Source organism: Oryza sativa, chromosome 1 (assembly GCF_034140825.1).
Source record: "Oryza sativa Japonica Group chromosome 1, ASM3414082v1".
Taxonomy (NCBI): Eukaryota; Viridiplantae; Streptophyta; class Magnoliopsida; order Poales; family Poaceae; genus Oryza; species Oryza sativa.
Window position 1 is genome coordinate 36093997 of NC_089035.1, and position 18284 is coordinate 36112280.

Genomic DNA, 18284 nt, shown 5'->3' on the forward strand with positions numbered 1-18284 from the left:
GTATATATGTGTGTGTATGTATGTATGTATGTATATGAAAAATGCTTCTATACACCCAGGTGTACATACTCCTGGTTTCATCCACCGTCCGTTCGCAACTAGCAGAGATCGAGTCTGCTAGCGGATCCACATACCACGACCCGTTTTGATTTTTGCGAGGAAAAAAATCATCGTAATATTTGTATCCCGCACATATCGGGAGCATACTGAATGCTCACATAAATATCTCGTTCTCACGTAGTGCTAAACCGAACAGAAAATCAACAGACCGATCCGATATAAGGGCAATTTGGAGGTGACGGCGAGGCGATACATCGGCAAGGGTGGCTGGCTTGGGCCACGGCGGCGAGTAGCAGACAACGACGGCGATGCGCGCGATCCACCGGCAAGGCCGCAAGGATGGCTCAGGCCACGGCGGCGAGTAGCGGACAACGACACAGCAGAAATCCATCATCGTCAAGCCCATGCAGCTCGTCCGCCTGCCGGAGTGCCGGCGGCGTGATTCCATCGACATGATCGGCTTTTGCACCACCATTATTTGGATATTCCCAGGTGATTGATTCTGGTATGTCCATCCCGTTTTCTCTCGTTTTGTATTTCTTGCAGATTGATCAAGGATTCTCTCTTTCTTTTTCTTACAGATCGATCGAGGTATAAGCCAGCATGAAGGTCGCCAGCTGCCTCGTGATCCATCGGCGACTCGATCGTCATCAATGGCGGCGATTCGATCGTGATCGATGGCCACGGCCATGTTGCGTCGACAATGCAGGCGCGCAGCCCATCGGCAAAGCCGGAGGCGACGACCAATCTATTGGCTCACTGAAATCATACGGGAACGGAAAAAAGCGGCGCTGGAGACATCAGACAGCACAGCACCAAGCCACCAACCGAAGATCATGGCATCCAACGAATGTATACATCAGATTATAGTAATCACAGTATATATGTGCACATCAGCTCATGTATCGATCTGGTTGCCTGCATATACATCTCTCTTCTTAATTATACTCCATTGAATCTCTTCCTGATTATATACTACTACAAGATCAACTAATTTCATATTATTTGTCACTATTACATACTACTGTGAAAAGCGCATATATATGCAACAGTTAGGAATTAATAAACCCAACGAGTATAGTCGAGTATGGCTAGTTTTGGAAATACATGCCGCTTTTCTGAATCTTTGAAAAAAGCATGTATTTTATACTACTGATACTTTTGCATCATCAAATCATGAATGCAGCCAGTAGCCCAGTAGTCTGTACTGCTACAGTGTAAAATCAAAATAGATAACAAAGTATATACCGCTAGTAACTTAAAAAATATGTTAAAAAAGGCATATACCGATACTAACTATAAAAAACAGTATATACCGATACTAACTTAAAAAAAAAAAGATACCGACACTAGTTTAAAAAGTAGCATATACTACTACTAACTGAAAATGTAGTATATACATGATCAGTATATACTACTATACTACTAACAAAAAAAAACAGTACATACTACTACTAACAAAAAAAAGGTATATTCTCCTTCAATGAGTATACTTAAAAAATGAGATATATACATCTCTGATGATTATTGTAGTATATATAGTACTTATTAACTAAAAAATAGCAGATAATACTTATATTAACTAAAAAAGGTATATACTTCCAAACAAAAAAAATAGTATATATCAAACAAAAAAAGTATATACTGACCAAATTAAAAAATAGTATGTGCAGTATATATCAAAAACTTAGTATGTCTACTGACCAAACAAAAAAACAGTATATACTCATTCAGTACGGACGTAATATATGCTGGAAAGAAAATTAAAAATTTGAAAGCAAATGCATACCAACGTTCTCGTTTGAGTGAGCACAAAATCCGGTGTCAGCTGTGCACATGCATACGGTGGTTTCAAATTAATAATTTCACTTTAATTTGGATGCTAATGGATCATCCATTAACAAGGGGAAGTACATACACCTGAGTATACAGAAGAGTCGTCCTATATATATATATATATATATCCTATATATATATATATATATGTAGGGTGGGGGCCGCAAATAATGGCCCATATGCACGATAATATTTATAGTGCGACAAGACCTGACAGTATAGTGAGATTTGAAAGCAAGCAAGCATGCACACGGGGCTCCTGTGATCGATCGTTCGATTCAAGAGGCAAACGAAGGAGGAGGTCGATCGCTGGCCTGCCGCAATTGCACCGTGGGTCCAACAAAGGCATTGCAAAGCAACCGGGCACTAAAAAAACAGGCAAGAAAAAGAAAGGGCTTGGGGTGTTGATGGCGCAGCGGCAGGCAAGGCATGCAGGCGCAAGCAGGCGCCCCGGCATGCATATGAACAGCAACGCTACAGTGTTCTACAGTAGCGCCGCGCGCGCGTGAGAGGAGGAGAAGCTAGCTAGCTAGGGGAAGGGGGGGAGAGGGCCCGGCCTGCAAGGGAAGCGATTCATTGGCTTTCCGCTATTTCTTGGCCGGCCAATGCAAGTAGTTGGTTGGACGACGACATCAGCAAAGTCGAGCCTCGCTAATTGGCCCGCCACTCCTTTGCTGAGAAAGCGAGGGAGAAAGGCTAGCCATACACTGTTCATCGTCTTCTACCTCGGTCCCTAATACTAGTATTTCAGAAAGTTAAGAGAGTTTCAGATCAGAAAAGGGAATTAATTCAGGGGAGGAGATTAACAGTATATATGCGTCGAACAAGAAGCTAATGTATGGTTCAGAGCCTGTAAATTAATTTTGGCAGGTGATTTGGCCCCAAAAGTTCCTTCAGAACACCCAAAAAAATTTTACTAGTTCAGCTGTAATTAATTAGGTGTATGCAGTACTAATAACTAATTAATCCCTCCATCTACCGTCAGCTATATTCGGAACCATGACCTACACAAACGAAACGCAACCAAAAGTGGAAAAACGAAAAGGGTGGAAAATATACAAATTAGAGGAGACGATAGAGAGAGAGAGAAAGAAATACGGAGTATAGAAAGTAGTAGATCAATCATGCATTCATGCCTGTATGTAAAGAGACAAGATTTGAATGCATTGGAGCGAGCACCATGCCGGAAGAGAGGACGACGGGCGCGTGCGAGCAACAGGCCCTGCATGAGGTGGTCATTGACTGACTGACTGACTGACTGACCGACCTGCAGAGATTGAGTGGCGATTGATCGATCGAGCGAGGGAGTGAGTGCGCAGAGCGGAGTACAAGCACGCCCACACACACGCACACTGGCCAGCATGGGTCACTAGTTCACTGGCCATGCAGACGCGGGAGGGTAGCTAGACCATGAAGCAAGCTGCACCTGGGAAGAAGATAGAAAGAGAGGGCGCGGCAGCTTGGCTGCGTGACAGTGAGGGAGTGTGCACGTGCGGTCAGAGAGACAGATCACACGGGAGGTAGCGAGCTAGCGCTAGCGAGGGCGCCTGCCCTGCCATGCCACGGGCGGCCGTTGCTCTCTCGATCCCCATCCGTAGCCTACAGTAACCAATCGATTCATTCCGCCGGGGACCAGTGTGATTGCTGATCATATATCGATCCCCTCACTCTCCTCCTCCTCCTCCACCCCCCGCTCTTTACTATTTAAAGCCGCCCACGACAAACCCCTCCCGCCTTCATGCCTGCCTAGCCCTATCTCTCCTCTTCTTCCTCCTCCTCTCTCTCTCTGTCCACTCACCATTAGAAAAGCTTCAAGAACAGATCGATGCCTGGAGACTGGAGCATCCGCATTTCAAGAACAGATCGATCTCTCCCTGCAGATGTGGCTATGAGCCTGTGAGTGGAAACGGATCGAAAAAGGTGGGAGCAAAAGGTGGGAGATGGGCTGGCCGGACGGCTGGGGAAGAAGGCCGCAGCTGGCCGGAGTACTGTAGGGAGCGTGAGGGGCTTAGGGCCGTGCGGGAGTACGTTGGGGAGCACCGCCATCAATGCAGGGGCCTAGCTAGCTAGCTTGTGCCTGTGTCGCTCTCCTCCTGCACAGTTCATCCTCCTAGGAGAGAAAAAGGAGATATGCAATTTCATCGGATGCTGCAAAAATATGTTTTTAGACAAGGAGTGTTCCCGGGTCAGATGCTGCAGATATTGAAGCAACAGGGACGGAGCCATTCTATTCTTGGTGTACTATTTGTGCCCCTAAATCCAAGAAAATATCGAGGAATTGCAGATTTGCAGTGGATGCATGTGAGTGAGAGCTTGAGATCAATCTTACGGTGCATCGCTAGTAAGTTAGTGACAAAGCTTTGCGACGGTGATGAAAGGAAAGGGCTAAGCTAGGAAGCCATTAATATTACCTGGAATCTCCATTTCTTATCAGAATATGTATGGGATCATGAGCAAATAGTAGCAGCGACAGCGATTAGTTTATTTTCCCCTACAATTCCTTGCCATGTACTAAACCTAATTAATTTGATCAAGGAAAAAGAGGGGAAAGAAGAAAAAATATAAAGTGGAGGAGATCAACGAAGGAACAAGCAAATTAAACTAAAATATACCAAAAAAACTCAGATCTTGCGATGTTGGATGCGATAAACAAATTAATGGACAAGGTTTGCAGGTTTACTATACTGATCAGGAGGCGCTTGGTGCAGTGCCACTCCCTCCAGGTTGAGCTGTGGTAGTAGCAGCTGCACCGCCACCGCTGCCCGCGTCTCCACCACCGGCAGCTGCAGCTGCAGCAGAAGACGAGCCGGACGGCTCGACGCCGGCGGGCTGCGCCGCCTGCGAGCGCTTGCGCTTCTTCTTCTCGTACGGGATGCCGCGCGCCTTGGCCTGCGAGTCCCGCACCTCGCGGAGGTAGATCCGGACGGCGCGCGCGGCGAACGGGTTGGACTCGGGCGTGCCGCCGCTCTCCTCGTACGCGGCGCGGAGGCGGCCGATGAGCGCGTCGAGGGATCCCCACGCCTGACGCAGCGGGCACGGGCACGGCCCCGGCGGGCTGGGCTGGCCGTAGAAGGCGCACCCCGACGCGTGCACCTTGGTCTTCCCGAACTGGTCCAGGTACCTCAGGAACTCGATCACGTGCGCGCCGCTGCACCGCGCCAGCGTCAGCGGCGGCCGGTGGTTCCGCAGGTACTGCAGGAACGTGTTCCAGTCCCTCCGCTTCTGCGACTCGTACCTGCTCAGCTGCGCCGGCGGCTGCGGCGCCGCCGCCACGGCCGGCGCGCCGCCAGCCGCCGCAGAGGACGGACCGGGGCCAGACGGATCCATATACCCAAGCAAGAAATCAAGCTAGCTGATGACGGCCACAGCGACGACGACCAAGCTTAATTAGCATCAAGAAACTAAGCTAGCTCTCTCTCTCTCGCGCGCGATCGATCGTCGGCGGGCGGTGAGTAGAGGCGCACCCGGCGAGGGGGGGGGGGGTGCGCGGTAAAAAAAGGAAGAGAGATCTGGGCGGTGCTCGACGGGGTGGATCGAGATGGGACGTTGGAAAGGGAGCGGGGGCGGGGGAGAGCGACGGGCAGCCGGGAGGGGAGCTGAATGTTAGTCAGTGAAGTGGAGCGGAGGGGGTGTGAGGTTGATGGCAATTGGCAGCAGCTACACTGGCGGGCCACCCGGCCCATTCACGTGGTTGCCGGCCGGCGCATCCGGAGGTGTACGTTATGTATATACGTGCGCGCCATACATACGTACTTATGAAAACCACGTAGAGATTGCACGTAGAGAGTACGTACATAATGCAATGCATACAGTACATCTCCCAGTTGTGGTTGTACTGTACAGTGTTGTGTACACTGTACAGTTATACGTGTGCTGTGCGCACCCTGTGATATATATATATAGAGAGAGAGAGATTCTGTTTATATATGGTTTCTTTTTATTTATGCTTGGATTTCTAATATGATTTTTTGGATTTTTACGGTTTATAGGTTGATGGTTTTTTAACTTTATTACTCCCCCGTCCTATTTTAAGCGCAACCATGAGTTTCCGTGTCTAACTTGAATCGTACATCTTATTTGAAATTTTTTATTATTAGTATTTTTATTATTATTAGATGATAAAATATGAATAGTATTTTATGCGTGACTTATGTTCTTTATTTTTTTTCAAGAATTAAGACAGATTATCAAAGGTTGAACACATAAACTCATGGTTGTGCTTAAAATGTACGGAAGTAGCAAGTTTAAAGGTGAATTAACTAACTCCAATCCTCATAGACCGGAAAATTTACTCAAACCTGGCTTTTGACTTAATACAGTAAGAGTGCCTTATTGCTTTACAAAAGTCTAATTAAATAGAATCATCTACGAAAATATAATCATTATGAAATTTGGATATGCTGTTCATCTCATGCTCTTGGCAAAGTATAAAATTAACTCTCGTGTTGAAAAATGCATTGTACAGCCCTCCTAGCAGAACATGGTCTTTTTACATGGGTTAACAGAGTGAAATGAATAGAACCCCGACAGTGATGATATCTTTGGGATAAGTTATGATATCTCTGGGATAAGTTGGCTCGTATAATAGAATTTCTTGGAAGTTGCATTCGTCGATGAAACGATGATTTTTTGAAATGAGGTATTTGTCAATAGTATTTGTTAGATTTTATTTTTTTATATATATACTTCTAATTTATTTATGAAATAGGAGTAGTGATATTAAAACGATGCAAAGTAAAAGTTAGCAAGCACTGAAGCACCGTCAAAAGTGAATTGGTGGGAGTACTACAGAAGGATTAACAGTGCCCTTCATACAAGTAAATTGGCGATTTGATTTTAAAAAGGTTCGTCGGCAATTTCACAAGTAATCACAAAGGCAGTACCCAAATGCATAGGGAACAACCCATCCTTTTCAATTTTCTTCTTTGTCAGTTACTTCCAGACTTTTTCTGCTTACAATACAGATTCAACAGTTCAGATGTCACTTTCTCATCTCGATCTTTTCTAATTCTAACCTTCTAGTACTATCTACATAAACTACGGAAAGAAGCTAGAGTTCTACTCCCTGACCCTTTCTAGGTTGAGTTTTTTTTGGATGGAATGAGTACAAATTAATGCTAATTAATAATTCATATACACTCCACGTTTGAGCAGAAAATTAAACTGCCAAAAAATACAAGTAATTGCAATTGAGCATATGTTCGGATGATTAATATATTTCATAATCCATTGTATCCAGCGCCATCATCAATAGCTGACACAGTGATACGTGTGATCGGTAAGTGATCGTCGGTCGGCTGCTGTACTGACGGTAGGCGTAATCCTCCAGGGACATGGATCGTCGACAGTACTGCGGAGAAGCACTATAGCTGTGCCCACCACAGTTTGTTTAATGCAGTGAATATTGAGAAAACACCGTAGCTATAGTGTGTTGATCTCTTAGTTTTTTTCTGTTATTGTTTTACATTCACTGTAGTGCAGAGGATGGCTAATAGATAGTTACATACTATTCCCTGCATCTCAAAATAAACGAATTTATTATAGGATCTACTACGGGATGTAATATGTATTAATACTTATGTTCAGATTTTCAGTAGTATCACATCTATAGCTGTTTGGTACGGCAGATGCTCCCTGTTCCATCCTCCACGAATTTCCTTTGCCTTTGAAATTCTAATTTTTTGAATAGGGGAATACTAGTACGCAAACACCCGTATTCGTCCTCTACGTACTGGTGAGCGCCTTAAATTCGCCGCCGAATCGATCGCGATTAGCCATCCGTTTTAATCAAGCTTCCATCGTCTAACGCACCGGCCGTTCTTCGCCGGTGGAGGGACAGACAGGGGATGCGGCTGCGCTACCTGCACCGATCGCGTTAAGTGGGACAAGCAAGAGCGCAAAGACAAGAGCGCAGCACGGTGCGGGAGCCCGGTGGATCAGAGCTAGTACTAGTATATACTCCAGTTTGACGGACCCAGTGCCGGCCGGGCGACGCGCGCCTGACGCCCGCGGATCGATCGATCGCCGCCGCGCGCCTGGACGAGCCCAGGTGCGCTGCCCTGACACGCCACGCGCGTGTTCATCGACAGCGCCTCCTCCGCACGGAGGAAAATGACGTCGACAGCGCCTGGCTAGCACCGTCATTACGTCAACCGCTGACGTCAGGTAGTTGGGCTTGGTCTCAAGTTCCCGACTGGGAGCACATGCATTGGGCCGGATACCAACACCACCAGGAGAAGAGGAATCCCGGCCCGATAGCACATATCACACGGATTTGTGCCCAAATTTGTAATAAGACCAATGTAGTGGGCCGACTAGTAGCCCGTAGCTCGGTAGATGCAGTGATGCACCAATTCGGATAGGGCAGGAAAGAACGGTGAAAGACGAGCGCCGCGCGAAGGCCGGTGAACTTCGTCGCCGTGATGCTTCGTCTTCCCACTCTCCTCCCCCTAAAACCCTCGCCTCCCACCACCGGCTTAAACCCCATCCACGGCCGCCGCCATGGCCACCACCCCAGCCGCCTCCTCGCCTCCTCCGCCCCGCCGCCGCCACCACCACGGCCTCCCAAGCCCGAGCCCCGTACCAGCCACGAGAACCTAGGCGACGACACCCCCGATTTCCCCACAACCAAGCCCCGCAAGCCGCGCCGCGGGCGCCGGAGCGAGGCGGCGGCGGTGGAGGACTTCGTGCGTGGCCGCCTCGAGCAGGTCTTCGCTTCCATCCGGGAGCGCGACCCCGAAGTCCTCGAAGGCAAGGGCGACATCTTGAAGCGAAAGGAGGAGCTCTCCGACGAGGAGGGAAAAGAGGGGACTGGTGAGGAAGAGGGGGAGCTGAAGGCTGTGGTTGAGGAGGAGGATCCCTCCTGGCCTCTGGACGCCGACATCGGGTGGGGGATTCGGGCGTCGGAGTACTTTGACAAGCATTCCATCAAGAATGTGACGGTGGATGGTGTGGAGATCGATTGGGAGAGGGAGGTCGAGGAGGGATGGGTCAAAGAGATCAACTGCTTGGAGTGGGAGAGCTTCGCCTTCCACCCTAGCCCCCTCATCGTTCTTGTCTTCGAGCGCTACAACAGGTATAAATCACTATTCTACCCAGACTCTATTCATGTGAACCCATAGTACCTATATGTTAGGACCAAAGTGATAAACTTCATAAACTTCAAGCTTCTCACTTTATATTGTCATATCTGATAATTTTGAATCCATTGAATCAAAAGTTCAGAACTACCCCTGAAGTAATGCATAAAAATGTAAAAATGTACTATCGTTTTGAGTTGCCTCAGAAAATTAGGTGTTCTACTTCCATGACAGGATGATATGTACGCGTAATGTTTTGCCTTTGTTTATAGGGCAGCTGACAATTGGAAGTTTCTTCAAGAATTGGAAAAGGCGGCTAAAGTTTACTGGAATAGTAAAGATCGGCTACCTCCTCGGGTCAGTGTGAATCATATTTATAGTTAATACTTGATGTATTACGGTAAGGTTATTGAGGTGGTTGGTCATATGCTAAATTTAATTGAGTTCCAGACAGTGAAGGTTGATATGAATATTGAGAGAGACCTGGCATTTGCACTTCAAGTAAAAGAATGCCCACAATTATTATTCCTCAGGGGAAACAAGATATTATACAGGGAAAAAGGTGAGTAGTTAGTTCCATTTTTATGGTAAATCCTGTTCACATAGTTAACAAATTGAATGGAACTTTGAATTATTAAATTCCTTGATTGCTAATATGCACTTTCATGTTAGGCCCACCTTTTTCAATGGTCAAAATTGCCACTCTGACAACACCTGATTGCCTCATTTGCTTGTTTACAGAACTAAGAACTGCCGACGAACTAGTTCAAATGATTGCCCATTTCTACTACAATGCAAAGAGACCATCTTGTGTTAATCCTGAAGCTATTGCACCTCCGTGCTAATCTCCTGCATTTCAGCGCTTATGTATTGAGACAGTGCCTTAATTCTCAACTCTTGGTGAGTGTACACTGTGGTAAGCTTTTCATCCAATGATAACCTGTTCCCCGTTAGAAAACTGTATTCTATACTGGTCATTGTTCTCTTTAATGTCCTTTCTCTGTATTAGTACCTGGTTCAGGGGAGAATATTATTAATTTTGCTAACTTTATTTGCCAGGAAAATAGTCTAAATAGACCAGTGTGGTTATGATGCTTGTATCTGTAATAAATGTATCACTTGAAGAGGAAGGAGAGAAACCTCTTACTGGCTCATCTCAAGTTGGGAGGGGGTCAGGTATCAACTATGTCATATATTTTGGTATGCTCATGTTTTTAGCTGTACACTTTCACCTTTGTACTGTACTCTAACAAAACATACAGTTCATCAAATTTCTAGATAGAACAGGAGGGAATGCTAGCTTAATTATCTGCGTGGCCATCCTGTTAAGGAGGTTGTAAAGTCGATTGTAAACTTTTGAGGCGTAGTGTAATGTCATTTCACGCCATAGATGCAAAATGAAGGCAGGGGGGTCAACCCATTTGTCATCTTATAACTCCTCTGATTATTTTTCAGTGACGTAATTGAATTTGTTGGATGGAGAACGATACAAGACATACCATACATGCATTATAGGGTCATTTTGGTAGAACAATCTCATCTTGTGGAACTGCTTTCAGATACTCTTTTCTTTGGTTAGCCCCCCTTTTTTTATCTTGGGTGGCAAAGGGGGTATAGTTGTGCTCCAAATTCCCATGAGAATGGGATGGCAATGCTTCCCCCGGTCTCAAAAACAAGTCGCTTGAGAATGCGTCCAGTCAGCATAAGTTAAGTTTGGCTATAAAATAAATTAAAGTATATGTTTTGGGTGTTTCCATCTATAAAAATAACTTGAACTATAGGTTTTGGGTATATGAAAATGATATATTTAAGTTTGTCATAACAAGAGCTTTAATAGTAGACTGTCCGCATAAGAGAGATCATGAACAATCTGCCACTGGTTTTGAGTGCTCCAAAAGGAATGCAAAATGCAATTTCTGATCAAAGGTACTAGTACGAAATGGAACACGCGTCATGTCAGCCTATGAAATCAACAATTATTAATTGTTCCCCATATCGAACTATAAAGAAAGGAATCCGATGCAAACATTCACTTTGCTTAACAAGAGTTACTGACAAAAACAGAACAATCACCTCTGTAAACTATAAAACTATACAGTACAATACTGTCACCTAGACTCCTGGTACAAATTACAAAGTATAAACAACAACTCTGGATTGAGCAGTGGACACAACGAATCTACGCACACGATATCGAGGAGGAAGACGAGGACGCGATGCACAACGCCGGCGCGGCCGCCTCGTCGGCGCCACGGCCTCGCAGCAGCAGCGCGATGGCCTCGTACCCCATCGTCACGGCCATCTGGAGCGGCGTCGCGCCCCGCCTGGTGGCGGCGTGCACTTCGGCGCCCATGTCGAGCAGCAGCTCGACGGCCTCGGCGCTGCCGCCTTCGACGGCGAGGTGCAGCGGGCGGTGCCCTTCCACGTCCTCGCACTCGATGTCCATGCAGCCTGACCCGGCGAGCAGCGCGATCACGTCGCAGTGCCCTTTGATGGCAGCAAGGTGGAGCGCCGTCAGGCCGTACTGGTCACGTCCCCGGACGCCGGCGCGCTTGCTGAGGAGGGACTCGAGGCTCTGGAGGTCGCCTCGCCTCGCCGCCGTCATGACCAGTTCCCACCGTTCCAGGACGTCCACCACTTCTTGCTACACCCACCGAACAACATCGTAACTACACCAGTATAACTTAATTTGTAATAAAAACGCGCTGCTTAGAGTACACTTCTTGCAAAACAATACTGATAATGCTGCTCTTGAAAAGTAACAGAAGTACTGTTCAACCATGTCATTTCGCAGACAGAAAGTCCCATGCTGGCCATTTATGCATTTCTGGTGGACAATAATGGAATTGCACTACTGTAGCGTCGTCCTACTCCTATCATGATTCACGAGCGCATCGACAGGTCACATAAGCCAAGCTACCTACGTACATCCTCCAGCTGGTCCATGATCCTCCCCGTCGGTTCTGTAACTTTTGTACGACCAGTGATGCTTTACAAGTCTACAACTAAATCAATGTTTTCCTAATTTGACACAAACGTTTTTACGACCTGCTAGTGCATTTAGGACCACACAGATTATGGTTCACATTCACACATGGTTGCACGGTTAGTTACCAGGAGGAATCTTTGTCGAGTTGCAATTAAAAAGCAGCATCCGAATTCCCTGAGCTTAGGTACACGACAGTAAGAAGGACAGACAGGTAGATTCTAGTAGGAGTAAACTTACATAGCCCTTCTCGCGCGCGACGTCCAGTGGAGTCCTCCCGCGCGCGTCGGTCGCCGCGGCGTCGGCGCCCATGTCCACCAGCGCCGCCGCCGCCTCCGCCTCCCCGGCCGCGGCGGCAACGTGGAGGGCGGTCCTCCCCTCACGGTCGCGCGCTCCCATCGAGTCCGGCCCCAGGCGCCTCACCTCCCCGGTGTCCCCCCTCGCGGCCACCGCGTGCAGTGGCGCCCACTGCTCGGCGCCGTCGGGCACCGCCGCCTCGGGCTCCAGGAGCGGCAGGAGGTGCGGCTGCCGGCGCAGGATGAGGCGCACGGCCGCGGCGTCCCCGGCTTCCGCCGCGAGGCGGAGCAGGTACGGCCCGCCGAAGAACACGCGGAGGCGGATGGCGGTGGTGCCGCCGGTAGCGGCGCTGGAGGAGGCGGAGGAGTCGAGGTGCGCGGCGGAGAGGGAGGAGAGCACGAGGAAGCGGTCGCCTCGGGAGCGCGGGAAGGACGCGGGAGCGTGCTGCTGCGGGCGGAGCACGACGCGGAGGGAGGCCGACGAGAGCGGCTGCACGGCGCCGCGCGGGGGGCTGACGAGGAACTTGAGAGGGGAGGAGGTCTGGACCTTGAAGGCGACGGGGAGGGACGGGTGCAGCGAGCGGAGGCGGAGGTCAGCGCGGCACTTGGCGTTGGGCTTGAAGTCGATGACGACCTCGTCCTCCGCCACCTCCAGGAGCTGCTCGACCGCCGGCTTGTCCGCGGCTGCTGCGGTATTGGCGGCCGGGACGACGGCGGTGCTCGGCGGCGGCGAGGGAGAGGCTGGCTTCGCGGTGGCCATTTCTTGGAAGGCAGAGAGACTGGTAGTAGCAGGGGGTGGAATCGGCAGGGGAAGGCATGGAATGGTGGCTGGCTTCCTAGGACGCCGCTTTTGATGTCACGCTGGATGGGCATGATGGGAATGTTGATCGTTTGTGCATACGGTGTCTTGTGTGGAGTAGTTTGGCTTTTTGATGGTTTGGCCTCTACATTTCTACAACTTGTCCGCCACTTGATGAGTAATGTACAAGTGAACAGCACACGCTGCCAAATTAACACAGCCGGGGTGTATTGCCGAGTATGTAACGTTATACAAGCAGTATTACAACCAAGTGGCCGATCGAACATACTCACTGACTATATACAAACAAAAGGGTGGGTTTTTTAAAATTTTAAAATAAATGGTAGGGAGTATTTAGCTTTGGTTAGGAATTTTACGGAGTATTTAGGCTAGCATGTTCATACACTTCTCAACAAAAGGGTGAAATTGAAACCACTCGTCATGAGGTAGTACATACTCATGCTCATACGTCCACACACTTCTTAACAAAATGTAGAGTTGAATAAGACGATAGGAAGGGAGAGCAACATGGGTTTATCCAAAATGTTTATACGGTAATAGAGTAAATACCTCACCAATATCCTACTTCCTTCATCCCAAATGATAAGTTGTAAAGTTGCATAGATAAAAATCAAGTTGCTTTTACGGAAGGAATACTTCCAACGTTACAAAAATATTGATAACACCAAAGAATTCATCTCACATTGGTACAATAATCTTGATATAAGAAAAAAAAACGACCATTTCTGGAAACCTCTTTGTCATAAGTTTCTAGTAGTTTGAAAGTCAGTTTCGGGGAAAAGTGGTTCAAACAATTCTTTTATTTGATTGAATAGGTTTCCTCTCCTTGTTGGAAAGGTATATATGTCCCTACTATTTGAGGATAAATTTTTTAATTCGGTTGAACTAATTAGAACAAATATATGCAGGTGAAAATGCAAAGATTTTTCTGAACATTAAGAGATAATAGATAAAAAATGCCCATGCATTGCAACGGGTGAAAGCTATTCTAATAATATTATTATTGTTATATAGTTTAGTTAAGGTAAAATTCACTGTGGAAATCAGCTTGGATATATATATAGAAAATCATTAGCTATAATTAGGAGTCCGATCATCTCAAGTTAGCAAGCGAGTTTTTTAAGAGATTTCTTATATGACTCCTTCTGTGTTTCTAAAAACGAACGAACTTAAAACCCGTCTCAAATACAGATATGTATTTATTAAAGTGAACGAACTTAAAAACCGACTCATACACGATGGCATACCAAAGTATCGGTAAAAACATCTTTAATTTTTATAATAGTAGAGATTAATAAAAGGTACATAATAAGCTAACACGATGAGTTTTATCTTATCTTTTTCTGAACGGTTTTCTTTAATTATTAAGAGGATAAGATATTATCCTCTTAACAATTGAAGAAAAAACATTGAGGACAAAATATAAAGGAATTCCTCGTTTTGCTCTTACTTAATTATGAGATTAATTTTGGAACTCACTCCATGGAGAGGTATAGTAATATAATATATGTACCTATAGTTAATTCACCAACAGATTTTAGTGCTAGGTAGCATTACAAACATTTTAAATTTCTTTATTATAGAAGTTACAGTTGGAGCGCGCAATCTAGCTCATCAACCATGGGCCATCTCTACCACATGCTAATTGATGGATGTGGACTGCCCTCAACTTTTAATACTGATGTGGACTAAACTCACCAGTTACGAACTTACAGTAAAGTAGGAGATGTGCATGCACCAAATGATACTTATTTTACCAAAATTTACCAATAACAAAATTGAAAATTTTGACATAGTAGCAGTAGATAATCAGACCAACCTAACTTAACTGGGACCACTCAGGGATTCATAGCGTTCAGACCTATACCGTTTTGCGCAGCGAAAACGGTGAATTCATCCTGGAAGTGGATCGAGTTCAATTGCCCCCCAACCCAGACCGTAGATGGCCACACCATCGCCGGCAGGCCGTACCGACCCCGGCGGATCCGACTGCCACTCGATCGCATTTATCTGCTGGGACCTGCAAAGAATGATGGAGCCAGGCTACGATCCATCCAGCACGCACGTCCCATCAGAACGGGTGGCAATCGGCAAATCACGCCGAGCAAGCGAGCGCGCTACAGTTCCCTCGTGAAGGACTTCAGACGAGCACAGCCTCGCACGCGCGCGACGAGAATACGGCCCCGGTCGCTTGGTGAAGGTGAGAACCCCCTCAATTTCGTTGGATTCTAGCCTGCATGTGCCCGGCTGCCCTCTCCTCTTCCCCCCATTTCCCTTGCCGTTTCTCGCGCACGAATCTGAACAATACCGGGGCTTGGCCGCGTGCCCCGCGGCTCGGCGGCACGCGGCCGCAAGGAGACCCAGTGGAGTAGTAGAATACTCGGCTTCAGGGGATGCTGCCGCTACCCAACAATTCCGTCGCCCTGGACTTATCACGCGCCGTAGGTCATGTGTAAGTAGTAGTACAATCCTGGTAGGTTTAAAGTTTAAACCCAGACGTTGAGTTCCAGGTCGATCCACCGGGCATGCTCGGATGGATGGATGGCCGGAATAATTCACATAACCTCACGTGATGCGAGGGAAAGGGGAATATTTAGAAATGCTAAGCCTGTTGTACACGGGAAAATCCATAGATTCTAAAAGGGAAAATTTCAAGAACCAGTTACTATATCAGCCTAAAGACCAGTTGCCTTAGCGAATTATTGTCTATAAACTAGTTGAATCACGCAACTCCAATAGGACCGATCGCATGATACGTGCTGTATCCAGGACATCAATTAAACATGTAACTTATTGTTAAGTTTTGAATTACTGCTATCAAAGCGTTTGTAGTCCAACGGTTAGGATAATTGCCTTCCAAGCAATAGACCCGGGTTCGACTCCCGGCAAACGCATGTTTTTTAATTTTTTGCTTATAAATTTCTTGGGCTCGCGTGGATAGAGACTCTCTTTCACCTTCCTGTTGGGCCCATTAGGCGGTCTCCAATGGGCCTAAATTACATGGACACTTCCTTGCCTTCTCATCGAGTTTAATTAGAATCCTTATACCACAATACTAGACATCTTCACCCTTACCTAGTTATAATGTGGCATCCTAGATAGTAATAAAATAAAAAACATGTGGGGCCCCACTCTCACCTCTCTTCCTAAGTAGCTCGCTAGTGGGGAGAGGGGCGTGGCTGATGAGCCCATCCACAGGAGGTGACAACGGTGGTGGGACGCTCACCTCCCTTGCACGCAGCCGGACGGCGGGTGGCGCTACTTCGTCGAGGACTCAAGGTGAACAGTAACATCTGCAGCCACGAACTCGTTTCTATTGTTGTGCCACCTCGTACGCATGTGCTATGGAGAGACGCCAGGCGCCGCCATTGCCGCCTTCCTTCTCGTGAGCGCAGGGCCGAGCTCAACCTTGTGCGAGGCTCACACGGCTCACACAACCACAATAGCAGTTGCCGCCGACGCTTCCTTTCTCACGGGTGAACTCACGCTACACCGCTTTCTTCACAACTAGCTCTCTGCTCAATATATCTTGAGCTCGAGCTCCTTCATCTTCTACCGCAGCGTAGATCCGGAACAATCTCGTAGCCGCCGAGAGTAGGAGGCCACCTGCCACCAGTTGCATCCCTCTTTATGCTTGCGCGCGAAATTCGCCGTAGCCGGCCATCTGTGATCAAACCCCGCATCCTGGGCACCGCTCCCTAACGAATGCAGGGCTGGCTACTTTGGGGATGGATGACTCAACGTGGACGGTGACCTCCTGCCACCGCCCTCAGACGACGGTGGTACCGGGGTGGCAAGACCACCCAAGGCGGATGGCGGCGACGCGGAGGGGACTACGAGGGTAGACACTAACAAGGGAGGGGATGCTAAGGGCATGGTTTGCTAGCATGCTGGAGGAGGGCGGTGGCTTCGATGGTGCGGATGGGGATGACACGGATTGGGTGGTCGGTGGCAGCTTGTCTGCATGTAGGAGTAGATGGGAAGAGGTGAGAAGTATTAGAAGGAGAGGTGGCCATTTACATGTGGGCTCCACATGTTCTTTAATCTTTTTTTCTGACTAGGATGCCACATTAGCGAAAAACAAACACCCATATTATTATGGGACCTGATTTGGACCGTTTTGCTAAGATAATGGGTGGAGATTTCTAGTATTGCGGTTTATGGATGTTAATTAGACTTGAGTACTCGACGTAAAGATGAGGGGCAGCAAGTGGACTTATTCCAATGGCATAAATACAGCTTAACCTGGCTTTCACACCTCTGAAAAGGGCTAGTTTTGAACTGGCGCTTGGCCCAATAGCAGGTGATCAAGCGATCCCTATCTAGGAATTGCTATTTAGCACAACTACGTTCTCAATATGCATTTTTTACTTTTGTTTGCAAAACTTTTAGTAGTGCCTGCAAACTTCCATTTGTAAGTCTTTCACTAGAAACTTTGTTGTGGGCCTTATGGACCAAAAGGCTAAAACATGTGTGCAACTGTGCTAATTAGCCTTCGTGCCTCTCTTACTAAAATTGCTCAATATTATTTGAACATAAATAAATATATATTTGTGTTTTTTTTCACGCTGATAAAAATATAGTTGTGTTAAGAGGTACATCTCCTAAGGGAGACCGGCTCTAGAGAAAAAAATATGTGAAGACTGGCTCGAAAGGAAGCCTGTGCTTATCTACTTCCAATACATGGTATATGTTTTTAGTCAGTGAGATCCAGGGCGTGATGAAGGAGGCCAGGGATATGAAGCTGAAGAAGGCGAACAGGGACTGCAATCGTATTAGCCATATTTTAGCTAATAAAGCCCGGTGTAAGTCCCCTACGAACTTTTGGCCGGACGGAAGTTGTAATTTTATTTCCCACCTTGTGTGCTATGGCTAAGTAATAAAGTTCATGTTTTTCCCCGAAAAAAAAGAATAAACTAAACAAACCTATAGCCTTATTTCTATCTATCTATGGTAAATCTATGGTAAGAAAATCTAGTGGAGTTTCCAATAATTCTAACACCAATGGTGAAGGCTCGAGCCCCCGTCATCTCATGGTTGATGCGCCCCTGCACAACATGTGTCCATCCATAGGATCCACCGGCTTTAAAGGTGGACGACGGAAGCGACGAAGGTGTATTTTTTCCATATCCTACGGTCATAAGATCCCATCACCCTCATGTACCGAGAAAAAGCAAAGCCTAGTCAGCATTTCGCTTTGTAGCGAT

General features: G+C 47.1%; 3 protein-coding genes, 1 long non-coding RNA gene and 1 other non-coding gene across 6 annotated transcripts; 3 read left to right on the forward strand and 2 right to left on the reverse strand.

Annotated features, from left to right (window-relative positions):
• Nucleotides 1-262: 262 nt before the first annotated feature.
• On the forward strand, nt 263-991 carry LOC136353829 (uncharacterized). The gene is made up of 2 exons (XR_010737265.1): nt 263-552; nt 642-991. It is a non-coding gene; the product is annotated as an uncharacterized lncRNA (long non-coding RNA).
• Nucleotides 992-4303: 3312 nt separating this feature from the next.
• Nucleotides 4304-5500, reverse strand: LOC107278610 (protein G1-like7). The gene has a single exon (XM_015788494.3). The coding sequence runs from the start codon at nt 5221-5223 to the stop codon at nt 4585-4587; it is 639 nt and encodes a 212-aa protein (XP_015643980.1). The 5' UTR covers nt 5224-5500; the 3' UTR covers nt 4304-4584.
• A 2736-nt stretch (nt 5501-8236) lies between these two features.
• Nucleotides 8237-10405, forward strand: LOC4327529 (thioredoxin-like fold domain-containing protein MRL7 homolog, chloroplastic). 2 transcript variants are annotated; one of them, NM_001409127.1, is made up of 5 exons: nt 8237-8971; nt 9248-9332; nt 9426-9537; nt 9717-9891; nt 10035-10405. In NM_001409127.1, exons 1-4 carry the CDS (start codon nt 8319-8321, stop codon nt 9818-9820), a joined length of 954 nt encoding a protein of 317 aa, NP_001396056.1. In that variant the 5' UTR covers nt 8237-8318; the 3' UTR covers nt 9821-9891; nt 10035-10405. The 2 variants fall into 2 exon arrangements, with proteins under 2 accessions (NP_001396056.1, NP_001396055.1); NM_001409126.1 differs by having other exon boundaries at nt 9717-9875; nt 10035-10402.
• Nucleotides 10406-10931: 526 nt separating this feature from the next.
• Nucleotides 10932-13080, reverse strand: LOC4327530 (protein VAPYRIN). Its single transcript, XM_015788202.3, has 2 exons — nt 12202-13080; nt 10932-11619 (listed from the first exon to the last, which is right to left on the reverse strand). Exons 1-2 carry the CDS (start codon nt 13015-13017, stop codon nt 11155-11157), a joined length of 1281 nt encoding a protein of 426 aa, XP_015643688.1. The 5' UTR covers nt 13018-13080; the 3' UTR covers nt 10932-11154.
• A 2819-nt stretch (nt 13081-15899) lies between these two features.
• On the forward strand, nt 15900-15971 carry TRNAG-UCC (transfer RNA glycine (anticodon UCC)). The gene has a single exon. It is a non-coding gene; the product is annotated as a tRNA-Gly (tRNA).
• Nucleotides 15972-18284: the final 2313 nt, after the last annotated feature.

What these genes read in the sequence shown, in the direction of transcription:
- LOC107278610 (XM_015788494.3), bottom strand. Translation starts at nt 5,223, where the DNA reads ATGGATCCGTCTGGCCCCGGTCCGTCCTCTGCGGCGGCTGGCGGCGCG.
- LOC4327529 (NM_001409127.1), top strand. Translation starts at nt 8,319, where the DNA reads ATGCTTCGTCTTCCCACTCTCCTCCCCCTAAAACCCTCGCCTCCCACC. An exon ending in AAGATCGGCTACCTCCTCGG is followed by an intron (nt 9,333 to 9,425) that starts GTCAGTGTGAAT and finishes ATTGAGTTCCAG; the next exon opens with ACAGTGAAGGTTGATATGAA. An exon ending in GATATTATACAGGGAAAAAG is followed by an intron (nt 9,538 to 9,716) that starts GTGAGTAGTTAG and finishes GCTTGTTTACAG; the next exon opens with AACTAAGAACTGCCGACGAA.
- LOC4327530 (XM_015788202.3), bottom strand. Translation starts at nt 13,017, where the DNA reads ATGGCCACCGCGAAGCCAGCCTCTCCCTCGCCGCCGCCGAGCACCGCC. An exon ending in TCGCGCGCGAGAAGGGCTAT is followed by an intron (nt 11,620 to 12,201) that starts GTAAGTTTACTC and finishes CGGTGGGTGTAG; the next exon opens with CAAGAAGTGGTGGACGTCCT.